The sequence below is a fragment of the Parasteatoda tepidariorum genome, chromosome 5 (genome assembly GCF_043381705.1).
Source record: "Parasteatoda tepidariorum isolate YZ-2023 chromosome 5, CAS_Ptep_4.0, whole genome shotgun sequence".
Classification (NCBI taxonomy): Eukaryota; Metazoa; Arthropoda; class Arachnida; order Araneae; family Theridiidae; genus Parasteatoda; species Parasteatoda tepidariorum.
In genome coordinates, this window is record NC_092208.1 from 70,717,204 (window position 1) to 70,731,467 (window position 14,264).

The 14,264-nt window shown below is 28.6% G+C and overlaps 1 protein-coding gene across 1 annotated transcript in view; it reads right to left on the reverse strand.

Annotated features, from left to right (window-relative positions):
• Nucleotides 1-6,209, reverse strand: part of LOC107447185 (protein Wnt-7b-like) — a 150,826-nt gene extending 144,617 nt beyond the window's left edge. The window contains 1 exon segment of the mRNA NM_001323817.1: nt 5,993-6,209. Coding sequence (NP_001310746.1) covers nt 5,993-6,075 — 83 coding nt within the window. The 5' untranslated portion in view covers nt 6,076-6,209.
• Nucleotides 6,210-14,264: the final 8,055 nt, after the last annotated feature.

Below are 14,264 nucleotides of genomic sequence, written 5' to 3' on the forward strand. Positions count from 1 at the left end.
AAACTTTAGTAGGCATTTCAAAACTTTAAGGCAAGTTTTAAGGATTTTTCGTAAATAAAATAGCTTTTAAACTCCGCTACAACTAACTTTGAATAATTAATAAATGGTTTTTCTCATTTGTTGTCACTATCAAAAATTTGTTATTGTTTTCCTAATATATGATTTCTTCAATAAAGATTTCCCTTTTTAAGAATAAAAAGAAATCACTAATGGTATTTTAATGGTTGAATATGTTCAGTTATCCCGAAATTATTTTTAAATAAACACAAAATAAAATGGGTGCAGCTTTAATGATGTTGTCGATCAATGATCAAGTATAGGAAAATTCTGTTCTCGTGTTTTCTTTAATAAGGGATTATATTTAATTTTATAACCGTCGCTGAACAGCCGACTCAAACTTTGGGTTTGCGACTACTAATGTTCAACTACGTAACCCTGTAATTTTGAACCCAATCCAGAAGATAAGGGAACTCCTGGATCAAGTATTGGGAGAAATTTGCTTTCGTGGAGGACTTTTTGATGGAACTATCTCGCATTTCCATTACATGGACAGGAAAATCCACGAGAACCTTACACGGTTAGCCCGACGGCAAGGGGACTCTAACCCTTGATCCGTCTACCACTGAGAATATTTCACGTCAGAACTGTGATCGGTGCAAGCCAAATGCAGATTCGTATCGACAGGCCATCGGTGGGATTCGAACCCGGTTCACCTCATTGGAAGGTGAACTCTCCGTCCCCTGAGCTCTCGGGGCTCAAAAAGGGGTTAACAGCCGACCCAATTTTGGGTTTACTACGACTACTAATGTGCAACTCCGTAGTCTTCTAATTTTCAATCAATCCAGAAGACAAGGAAACTCCTGCATCAGTACCCTCAGAGGTATTGATTTGTTATGGGAACATGGAGGATTTTGCAACTCGACAGATTTAACTTGCATCAGTCACCATTTACTACACTCTTTAGCCGGTCTGGGATCGAACCTAAGAATTCTTGGACATGGGCCCAGTGCCCTACCAACCAGGCTATCGCGGCCCTCAATAAGAGGTTATAGAACTAGTTTTCAATAAAAAATGTTTTTTTTTAATCAAAATATTTAGTATTTCTTTGAGTCACGTCCTAGGCAAAAGGGTGGATTCACCTTCCATTTTTAATTTAGCTAAATTTATATTTGGTTACATTCATATCATTATTCGAAGCACGTGGTCATATTAAGGAGTTACGGAGGTTAACGCTCCACACTTTTAATACTAACAGCATATTGCTTGCAAATGTTATCAGTATTATCCATCGGCTGTTTTTATTATGGAACGGTTTTTACTTATGAATCAAGTTGCCACCGGTGATAGAACTTCGCACTAAGAAGAAAAGTATCGTCAGAATATGGTACAATTTACCGTCTTTCTGGTTTTACGGAAACACCAAAAAGCTCAGTAATTTTTATCGAAGCGCTTCGGTAATGATTTTGATAAAAATTAACAATAAAGTATGATTTTATAAGCCGTGATAAAATTTGGTAAACGTGGTAAAAATTGGTTATTTTATCATGATACCATTGAGCATGTCATAAAATCTAGTTATTTGGTCAGTTTTACTTTCCAATTTTGTATTGTTTATTAAATGTATGATAATAAAAGCCATAATTTTGAAAACATGAATTTCCGGTAAACCGTTGCTATATGAACCAAAAATGTAATTATAAAGCAGTGCGGTAATTTTACCAGAATTTTTTTTTTTCTGCATGCGATACCCTTCACTTTAAATGGCTTGGTAAAACTTTTAATCAGATGTGTTTAGGTAATTTTTTTTACATTCGTAATTTTATTTACTACTTATTTAAATTTAAAATTTTTCAACCTATTTTTTATAGTCAAGTTTTCTTTATTTATATTTAGAATTTATTTATAGCATAAACAATAAAAGCGTTAATTTTTATTTGATTTAGCAACACTTCTAATCTCCGAGCTTTTAGAGAACCGATGCAAGTTCACATAAAAAGTAGAGTCTTACTATCAAGTAATGAAGAAAAAATAATAATATTAACTTAGAATACAAAAATATGAGGACTGTAAAAATTTCCAGGTCAAATGACTATATAAAGTACCGGCACTTTGGGTTCAACATCCGTGAAGTTCATTTTTAATGTAAAATATTTTACTGTACATTTTTCAGTAATATTTATTTAATTAGAATAATTCAGTGATTTTGCCGTAATTATTATTGTAAAAATTAACGGTATATCAGTTTTTTGTCCGTTAAGAAAGGATTTTACGGTTAAAATTACTGGCACTCAGAGTGTCCCGGTACTTCCTTAATATAATTTGATCCGTAATTTTTCACAATGCAGGATCACTTGTAGAAAAATCTCCATTTGATTTTTGCGTAAAATTCTTGTACAGGATTCTATATTCGAATCACAAAAAAAAGAAAATAAAAAAATTAAGTAAAAAATTTATAAAACTGTTTTAATTCTTTAAAAATCAAATGACAATACGAGAGAAGAATATATTTTAAATTATATTGTATTAATACAACATTATGTACCATTTTCTCTTTTATGTTTTAGAAATATATAAATTCTTTAAAATAAATAAATATTTCTTGAAAATAACATTTAAAAATAATTGTTTAATGATTAGTTCTTTTAATATCAATGAGTACAAATAAAAGAAAAACTTCCATTTAAAACTGCTCTTTTTGCATCACCATCATTTAAATATTGATTTTTTTTTAAGTATTCAAGCTAAAAACTTTTTATAACCTTCGAATTCCAATTCATGTTATTGAATTTTATTTATAACGCTTTAAAGTTTAGTAAAAGTTGGAACTGCGACTTTAAAGAATAAAAAATAGGCTGTACAAATTTTAATAAAATTTGAGTTTGAAATTGGGATGATACGTTATAAAGTTGAACCAAAAGCTATTGAACGCAAAATTTATTAAAATGAAAGTCAATAGTAACAAACGCAGAATAATAAGTTTACTTAAAGACAATTAAAAATGATTTATTATGCAATGCTTGCATAAATGTCTTTTTTAATAAATGTACGAAGATCACATAATTAATGATACATTCAAAGTTTTACTTGTTGCCAAGAACGTTACAAGAACAACAGAATAAATTATTATGTTTATAGGGAGGAAAGTGTTTGATTTGCTTTACTCTTCATTCTTATAAAAATGATTAGGCAGGAATTGCATGATTTAAATCCCCTGATTTAAATCATGATTAAAATTGCGATTTAAATCGCTTCATTTTTAAAAAAAAAAAATCATTAAACTTCTAAATAGAATTAGAAAATAGAATAAATAAATAAAATTAGAGACTAAAGGACTAACGTTGTTATTGAAATGACTATGAAATGACTAAGCTTTAAAATTATTATAACTTTTAAAGTATGACTTTCCATTAGCTGCATGTAAAATAATTTGCAGATAATGAACGTATTTCAATTATAACCAGTTAGTTTTATATTTATTTGAATCCTTTATGTGTTTTTGGAACATATTTAATACGTGGTTAGTGATTATGAATATTGAATATACCTTTAATAGTAGACACTTTGTTCGACTCAGAGAAACTAACAATATTTTTTCTTCTTCAATGAAGAGTGATCGAAACTAACTTACTCTTCATTGTTTATCTAACTGATAAATTTACTCCCTGTCTTTAAAAGTTCAGGATGTTTGGCTTGAAAGAAAATAAACGTAATTTTATTTATTCAGTGACTTGGTTGTAATAATTTAATAGTAATTTTTGAATAATTTTAGTTAGAAATATCAACTATTTAGCAACAATTTTTTTAAATAATATAAAATACTGTTAACACATTTTATTAGATGATAGAGGCTTATAATTAAAAAAAAAAATGAAAACCTAATTTGAATTTAAAAAAAATCCGATTTAGGTAAAAAAAAATTATGATTTTTTTATTTTATTTATTTATAAAAATCATAAATTTTGCCAATTGTGTTAGAGGTTGTTTACTCACTGTTTGTTATTAATCACCAACGATCATAATTGCAGCGAATAATTTTGTTTCTTAAAACTGTTTTTCCCCTTCAAAAATTGAAATCATTCACTTAAAATGTGTTATTTAAAAAGAATTTTATTTACTCATGAATTTTTTCATTCATTTCGCCATTAATTTTTTTATTTTATATTTAACAGTGGTGTGTTAAATGTGAAGTTCAAGAATTCATATTTAACAAAAATTTGAGTATTTTCATAATAACAAAAGAATAAAAGATCAATATTTATGTTAACAGCAATAAAAAATTTTACAATGATTGAAATTCTTATTTAGAATATTTTATTTAGAATTTTTACATTAAAGACAATATTCTAAAAAAATATTGTACTGAAATGAAAATACAAATACAATTTTTCATTAAATTCTCTAATTTAAAAAAAAAACTATCTTACAAAAGTTATTATACTGAAATGAAAACAAAAATGAGCATTCTTAATAAAATTTTCAAAAATAAAAGATTTCAAATTGAAAGTATTGATATGAGAAAAAAAATAGTAATAATAAATGTATTGAAATGAAGACACAAATGGTAATTCTGAATAAAGTGTAAGAATTTAATGAATTTTATTGGAAAATTATGCTACGAAATTTCTGGAATTGATTTTAAATCATTCATTATTTAAAAAAAACATATATAAAATTTTTAAAAAAATATCTTAATTTGAATTTTATAAGATGAAAATATTTTTTTTAATCGCAACATTATTTTTCACTAATTTTTTTGTATTTTCAATCAAACAATTTAGTAAAAGATGCTTTATTTACATATTTTCTAAAAAATGAATAAAACAGCGCATTCAAAAAATAACCACTCTAAATTCAATTTTTGAAATAGTTTAAACTACATAAACATTTTAAATATTGATTCTTATCGTTTGACATCGTTCATAAAACAAAGCAATTAGCGATTAATAAGATTTTTACTTGGAAATTATAATAGCAATTATTTAAAGGTAGGGTCTCAAATGGATATAACTGTTTACACTGTAAAAAATTCAGTATCAAATTACGGTAAAAAGTACTGGCCCCCTGAGTACAGCAGCCGTAAAATTTTATATCCATTTTTTTATTTTATTATATTTTTAATTTTATATAAATTTCATAGTCAAAATGTTATATTATTATCCATTTTTACCGTAAAATTTTATACCGTGATATTTATTTAAATACAGTCATTCAGTGATTATACAATTAATATTACATAAAAATGATGGTATATCACATTTTTTGTTCCGGAAAGTTTTACAGTAAAAATCAATTTTACGGTAAAAAGTACTGGCACCCTGAGTGCCGGTACTTTTACCGCTATTTGATCCAAAGTTTTTTACCGTGTCAGCAATTATTTACTTTTGACTTTCATCCTAAGCGATGGTTTTCATCTTTAATGATGTATGAAGCCAAAATTTAAAATATTTTTTTATTTGTATTTATGAGCAAAACATCGATTTTTGTAGTGTGTTTAGACAAAGAAAAAAATATTCTTATTTAGATAGATTTACTTTTAATAATGAAACATTTATTCAAGCAAAATATGCATTTTCTTGGATATATATTTAGAAAAGTTTTAAGATGTGAAAAAAGAATTTTTTTGCTGAAAGATTTACTTTAAATAATGAAACATTTATTCAAGCAAAATATGTATTTTCTTGGATATATTATATTTAGCATAATTTAAGGAAGACATGCAAAATAGGTTTTATTTAGATATATTTACTTTTAATTATAAAACATATATTCGAGCAAAATATGAATTTTTCGGACATATATTTAGAAAAGTTTTTAAAAAAGATGTAAATTTTTTTTCTGGCAGATTTTTTCTTAATTATGAAACACTTATTCAAGCAAAAGATGTATTTTTTCAGACATACATTTGTCAAAATTTCAAGACGTAGAGATTTTTTTTATTTTGAAACCAATAATTTTTTTGTTTATTAAATTTTGAAAAAAAATGTGGACTTACCTAAGGTGTTGACAAAAATTAAAGATGCTAAATATCAAAATCAAGAAATGAAGATTCTTGATAGTCAGTGAGCAGGGATGCATGGTCACCTGCAGGGATGCCGCATGGTCTCGGCACGCGGACGGCAGGTCCCGTATTAGTTATCCTCAACCACTGGTATGATAGCTATTACAGAAAGACAGGTAAATGTCAGGTGTTTCACACACGACTCTCTCTTGTCGACCACCCCTTTGGCTCAGACGATACCGCAAGATCCAGAAACCACCGATGAAATCTCATTGGTCGAAGGACGACCACCGGACCTCTGTCGGCAATAAGGGATGCACATTTAGGGAACAGGTGGGGAAAAAAACTGTTTTTTTTTTCTTCCAATCGTTTTGATTAGAAGAAGAAGAAAAAACCACCTAATAGTCGCAACGGCATTTTACTGGTGGCCGTTTTTGATGGCAAAATTTTACTTCTTTAGATAAGGCTAGTAGATAATGCTAATTTGAAAAGCCTTTATCTTTTAATAATTATTTTTTCTAAAAATAAAACATACTATAATTATATTAATATATTGCTACCATGTAGGTAAGTTTTCGAATAAAAAAATTATTTAAAAAAATGTGTTGAAATAAGACTGTAATCTTTACGTGGATGATCTTATTTAGACCGTTAATTATTTATAACTATCGTTATTTGCATTTATCGAGGTAATAAAAAACTTTATTTTATAAGACACTTTATTTATTTATTTATTATTATTTTTTTTTTGAATGCCCAACTTACACTTTCTACATCAAATAATGTCATGAAAAAAACTTCTATATAATGTAGTTAATAATGAACAATAACAGTAAAAGAATTGCATTATTTTGCCATTTTAATTTTTTAAATAAAAAGAATATTTTAAACATAAAAATATTTTAAATATGAAATATCTAAATTAATTAATAATATTTTTTTACCAAATAAATAATATGTATTTCATTAATGACTTTAGACCCCTAATAAGAAACGTACATAAACTACTTAGTCTTATTTTCACATAAAATATCCTAAAAATAACAAGCAAATTATAAATAATGTAACAATACAGCAATTTATATCACAAAAATTAAAAAAATATTCCAAGAATGACTTAAACATTTTTAATAGGACAACTATACAAAGATTTATATTACAAAAAAAAATAAATAAATAAAATATGCTCAAGATATAAAATATCCTAAGAATAACTTACTAATTTTAAATAACATAACAATTTACATCACAAAAATATATAAAATGTTCTAAGAATAGCCTTCTCATTTTAAATATTATAACAGTACATATACAACAATTTGTGTAATGAAATATGTACTAGTATGTCATAACAATCAAAAACAAAATCAAACGTATAATCAAAAACAAAAATTTATTGTTTAAAATTACAAAGCATCACTGCGTAAATTATTTCATTTTTTGAAAATCATTCATGCCTCGATTTGTAATATTACTATATTATTTTTATTATGCCAAATCATTTTTGAGCAACAAAAATAAAATATCTGACTTTTTTTAAAAATTTTATTATTTGAAAGCTATTCACTGATTTCCTTCAAATTATGCATTTTTTTTTATTTAAAATTACATAATGTGAAATGATATAAAAACTTGAATACATAACAATTAAGAAAATTTCAGCAATTAGTAAATAACATAATAAAAAAATGTGTGCACATGCAAAATTATTATTAAAATTTATTTTTATACTAGAATTATCTTTGAGCAAATGAGTTTCATCATTGTACACGAATTAGCATTTTGCTTGAACGTGTTCCGAGATGATGCAAAATAAGCAAAGGAAAATTAACATTTTAATATTTATGGGCCGAACTTTCAAATGCTCTTGTGATTTAACTAATATGGACATTAACTTCCAGATTGTTGCGCCCCCCTCCCCTTATTTTATGGTTAAAAATCCAAAGATTGTTCAAAAACAAAAGGAATAAATGCGTTTTTGTGTCTAAATTTAATCAAAATAATTATGTGTGTGTATCTCATTAGCTTATTTAGGGTAAACCATTTGATTCATAAAATTGGCACTCAATGTCATTATACATGAAAATCCGAATTTAAAAGCAAAAGTTCGTTAAGACGATACATTTTTTAGTGCTCAATGTACAATGAGCAAAAAAATAAAAATAATAAATTGTCTATCTTGAGCTTTTGATCTAATGATCAGATCTTCATGTTCTAGGACTCAATTTTAATGGTTCGAAGAGGTGTCCTTAAATATGCTAATTAATTAGTGCAGATGATATTTTAAATAACGAATTTAGACTCGGAAACGTTCTTTCTCTGAATAAACCTTTCTTTCTTTTTCTTAACGGATTCGGATTTTTGACCCCCAAAATAAAGAGGATAGCCACAACCTCAGAAATTCGGTCCCAATAGTTTAGTCAGGAGTTCAGTTAGTTTCAAAGTTAAGACTCCTTAATGCTATATATTATGCTATAATAACATTATTATAAATATATAATGCTATATATATATATATATATTTTTTTTGCGTATTTTACCACATCTTGGGAACTTTTGAAAATTTTTTGTCCACAATTATAAAACTCGTTTATCCAAAGATGATTCCATACAAAATATAACTTTTACTAAATATTTATTATTTTACTTAATAATAGTAGAAAAATGTTTAAACTGCGTGGTGTGCAGTTCTTTACATCATTTTAAAGAATGCAGTTTTAAATAGCAAAATACAAATTTAAGTGAATCGGTCGAATAGTTCCTGAGAAATCGAAATTTAAAAACACGATTTCTTTCAAAACTCTATTCATCAGAAAATATTCCTCCAATTTTGCTGAAATATTGTATTTTGCTATGTAAAATTGCATTCTTTAAAATGATGTGAAAAATTGCTCACCTTACTATTCAAAATTTTTTTCGACTATAGATAAGTAAAATAAAAAAAAAGTAATGAATATTCACTAAAAGTTATTTTTTGCATTAAATTTTCTTTGCTCACTATCAATCATAATCACTTATTATTTAGTTTTTAAGGAATAATGTAATAATTAACCATATGATGTACCTATTTTAATAAATTTAAAAAGTCGATTTCTAGTCTCACTTGCGGATTTTATTAGATGATATTTGAGACTTATCAAATGTTGGTGGTAAATAACATCACTGATTTATCCAAAAAATGTAAAAATTTATTAAATTTAATTGAGAATTTTAATGAATTTAGAAGAAAAAAAATTTTATGTTTTGAAATCGCCCTTCTTTAATAGTAGTAGTGTCGAGTTAATTGGTCATCGTGATAAAAACGAAGCGTACAATAACACTTCTATAAATTGATTTTTATACTTTTCTGAATTTTTTCGTCATTCTAATTAATTGAAATATATGTAGTTTTAAAGTTTCAAAGAGGAAAATTTATTCTTACCCCCTTTCCTATATATATTTTCAACCTAACTCGAAGTGGAATTGATACACATCTGCAATGTAACTCAAAATGGAATTGATACATCAGTTATCTAATTCAAAGATTTGATGCCTAACAATGGATTAACTCTAAACGAAATTTTCAAATGGGACTCAAAGTGGGATTTAACATACCATCAAAACGAATTGATGCGCATCAGTGATCAATCTCAAAGCGGAATCCATACGCTTTAGCTTTTGAACTGGAAACGTAATTGATACACATCTGCAGTCTAACTCAAAATGGAATTGACTCATCAACTATCTAACTCAAAGAAAATTTGATGCTTAACTATGGCTTGAGCCATACGTATGGAACGTAGCTTTCAAGTCTGACTCATAGTGGGTTTTATGCATATCAAAATGGGATTTATGCCATTCAAAATGAATTGATGCGCATCAGTGATTTATCTCGAAGCGGAATGCATACTCTTTAGCTTTTGAACTTGAAGCGTAATTCGTAGAAATTGAGATTCGTTGGCAGTTTAACTAGTAAATATTATTGCTTTAACGCAAAATCATACTTTTTAGGATATTTTTACTAATAACTATATTATTTAAAAAAATTTTAAAAGTAAATTTTGGTTCTTTATTTTAGTTCATAGAAACATGTTCTTATAATATGTATATTGAGTATTTTTATAGTAACATTTAAATAATTTACGTAAGATTGTTTACGTAATAGCACCTTATAGTGTACTGCAACCTTATTTGCTCAGATCTCCAACCTCCACTTTTGCTTCTGGTTCATTGTTTTTTTTTCTCTCATAAAAACCGATTTTCTTTTTAAAAAAAGAAATTAATAAATAAAGATTATTTTAAAGAAAAAAAAAGTGATTTAAATGTTTTTCGCACCACCTTCCTCCCAAGTGATTCAATTTTTAGTTACGGTCAGGCCTGTGTAAGCTGTCTAGCTAAATATTAATTTCTTCTGACAAGAATTTTAAAACTATACACTCATGGTGGCTTTTACAGAATTCTATGTTAAAAGCGATTTTAATAGGAAAAGTCGTAATAGTTTAACTCCTTCAGGACCATGAATGCAAACACGTTTTCGCTCGGATCTTCCCATGGTATCATATTGTTTGTCTAACTTAGGTACTCTGCCAGACATTCGTCTGGAGCTGTGGCGGTGACTATGGCAACGAGGTATGATTATTTTAAGTAGGGGTGCGGGGTCCCTCTTTAGGACTGGTTTCGGCGATAGAAAAGGAGACCTCTTCATCGAAGCTACCCTCCCTAAAATGCCCTCTTCTTGTTTCCATATAGCACCAGACTGCCGCAGACTTAGTGGTGGTCAGAGTACATATCTTAGACAAACAGTATATGAAACAAACCTTTGTGACTCTTGCAGCCCCAGAAAATACAAACGTAATCTCAATTCGGAACTCTGGTATTACATCTCGTATTAATACGCATATGTACTCTATAGTTTGTAATATCTGAGTGGATTAAACATTTTCCTGCTGTTTCGAAACATTCCAAAGTGGACATCATAATTTTTATTCGTAAAATGTTAATAACACGGTTCTTATTAATTTCTTTAATAGTCCTAACTTTATAGTTATTTTAATAGTCTTAACATTACAGTTTTAACTTCTAATTTCTCAATTCAGACAGCTTTTCAGTTTTTTTCGATTCATTCAAACTTCTTATGTTCTAACTTTTCAAATCGAGAAACAAATTGAACATAAACATTTCAATATAAAAAAATCATTATTGTAAGCTAAACTCAGCCATCTTGTCTGATCGGAGCAGCTTATTTATCTAAAACTTAAATATGATTTGCCATTTAATAGCAATTTCAGCACCAAACTCACGCAATCCAATTTGATGTCTCTTTGTTCCTTCGTATTACTGGAATGCCATTTTTCTTATTTCCTTTTATCTTTTTTTTTTTTCAACTTTGTCCACTTTATCTTCTTGGATTCAATCACGAACGAATCGAATTTAATTCAATAGCTGTCGCAGAAACTTTCATTGATCTTCTGACTTCCATAAAAAAAAAATTAAAATCTTGTTATAAAGGAAGTTTTTCTTTTTCCTTCGACGTGAATTCTCTGAATGAAAAGATTTAGCTTTATCATTATGCTATAATCTCACAAACTTTAATCAAAGTAACAGTTGCAGTTATTAAGGTTAAGGTGGTAAAAAAATAAATCAAACTCGTAGAATCCCGCCTGTCATCAAATGGAGTTTATCTATTGGGAAAATTGCTGATTGAAATTATAATCCTAAAATCGTGCATTAAAAATTGTCTTTTGCAGGCATAATATAAAGACTGATAAAACAAAATAAATACTTACTAAGTGCACATAATCCATATACATATTTTTCTTATGTGGTACTTTAAATTCAGGTATTTCTTCATTCAATTGCAACACTTAAGTTATTCATTTTGTTAGGCTGTCTTAATAATTTAGTCAGTGTTAAGAAATTAGCTATGCGTTATTAGTGCTTTAGAATCATTGTGTAAGATAGTTTTAATTAATAATTAAATTAGTATTGAATTGTTTTTTACACGTTAAGTGTTTATTTAAAACAATTTTGGATTTTTATCAAAATAAAAACTTAGTTACAAAGTTAGATTTATTTTTGATCTAGACTAAAATGGTTGTGGAAATTTTAAACATAAACTCCTACTGTCATACCTATTATTGGTGATGATGAAGGAGCTTGCCTTTATCATGCATATATATTGTACGATACTCAAATTATGGTTCGAGAGGTGCGTGAGGAAGTAGTACAGCACGTAATGGAGCATTGGAATTAGTTTTCAAATGATAGAGATGTAAATATATTTAATACTTCTGCTGCCTACTATGCTGAAATCTCCAAAACTGAGACTTACGGTGTTTTGCGTGATTTAATGGCTGTCGGACGGACTTTATTACTAAAATTCAATAAAGAACTTTGACAATATCGTGGACCTGTCTTGAAAATAATTAAAATTCAATTCAAAGAAGTTCATCCCGGACAAAGCAGTGGGCAACAGCTAGATGGTGAAAATAATTGATTATATATATTGTTTAAAACTAATTAAGGTGTTATGAATGGAGGAGGGGTTGAACTGTGCATTCGGCTCGGTTACCCTTAAAGTTTATATGTAGCACAAGATAATTTTGAAAGGTGACCAAGCTGGTCACCAAAGGTGGCTAATACAAAATATAATTCGCTGAACTTGATTATTTAAAATAACAGCAAATAAAAAAGCAGAATTCATGAAATTTATATTTTTGGCCGTAGCTTCATTTGGAATTTTGATTGTTACTACGCGGTACCAAGGCTTTGCTCCTAGAGAAGTTTTGGCGGTAACCGTTAGAGGTTTTCCTCTCCGTTTAACACAAATGCGGTTTGTTCAACCATAAAATCCTCCTCGAAGGGAAATTTTCACCCAATACTTGATCCAGGAGTGTCCTTATCTTCTGGATTGGGTTCAAAGTTACAAGGCAAAGGAGTTGCTCATTTGTAATCGTAAACTCAAAATTGGATTGACTGTTCAATGACGGTTATAATAGATACTATGGTTAAACTTGAACGGAAATATGGTTAAATTTAACATAATAAAAGTACTACTGGAAGTTCGCTCCTTAGTACCGAGACAAGGCTGCCAGTTCAAAGTACCGATATTATAGTTCAATGTTGAACCGGTTTGTTCGAAAATATTACTGCGTGTGCTTACGATATTAACACAATTTAGGTCAAAGTTGAAGATCATGGTTATTTCACTATATGACTCTACAAAGCTGCCAATGTGTTTCAGGGCGGTTTTGGCTTTGAAAACGTCGAAAACATTACATTAGAGGGAATTCCTAACGACTAAAAGTACCCAGTCAATGTGGGAGAAGTGTATAGCATTCGTCTGCTTAGACTTGAACCTGGTTTCAATGCCTCGTACTAAAGGCTGGGTATTTGATAAGGTTAAACTTTTTTCGATCATCTCTTAGTAGTTTGGAAATCTAATTTAGTATCTCCGATGATTACAGAGCCGAAAATATCCACGCTAGATTTGGTAGTTGGAAAGAATGGTGTGGAGGACAAGTAATTGTTACAATCATCTACTTTCAAATTTCAATTGCTGTAGTGTAGAGTGGCTTGTGGGAATCATTAAGGTAGACTCCCAGGCCATCACCAATTTCCCATTAGTGTGGATAAAGAGTGACGTAAACAATCGAACCACTAGGGCATGATTGCAAAAAATGCAGTCGAGCTAGACACCCAGCATTAACCACGTGATCCAAGTCATGAGAAACTAAAATTTTATTTTTGAATGAAATAATAATCTATGAACCACTTCCAGCATAAACTAATACTTCTTTTCCAGTTCTCATGTGGCTTTTGTTAACTAGTCTCTATAATACCATAAAGGGTACATGGAACGAAAGGGTACTTGAACAGTTAAGGAAATGCAGTGAAGTTTAAATTGAATGTCAGTAGATGAATTCTATATTTTAAGAATAAAGTCATAGTCACAAGGGACGCAGTGTGAGCTGTAAATACTTCCCTGTTATGACGTTTGAATCAAATCAGATACAGTTTGAGTTGTGTATACGCCTGGGCATTGTAAAGCAAAATGACCGATTCGTTCAGAAAAAAGTGACATCCCTTTTAATAAGAGCTGGTTGCAAATTGCAAAAATACCAAAATGACCAAGGATCCAACAAAATAAAATTCTAAATGCATTCTTAGGGAGAGTGATAAGCAAATGATGAATAAAACACAAAATAGGATGAGTCTCATTGTGAAAATTTTACAGCTGCCTTAAAACGCTTAAACAGTTGGAGTATGAGCAATACTTCTTCACTGA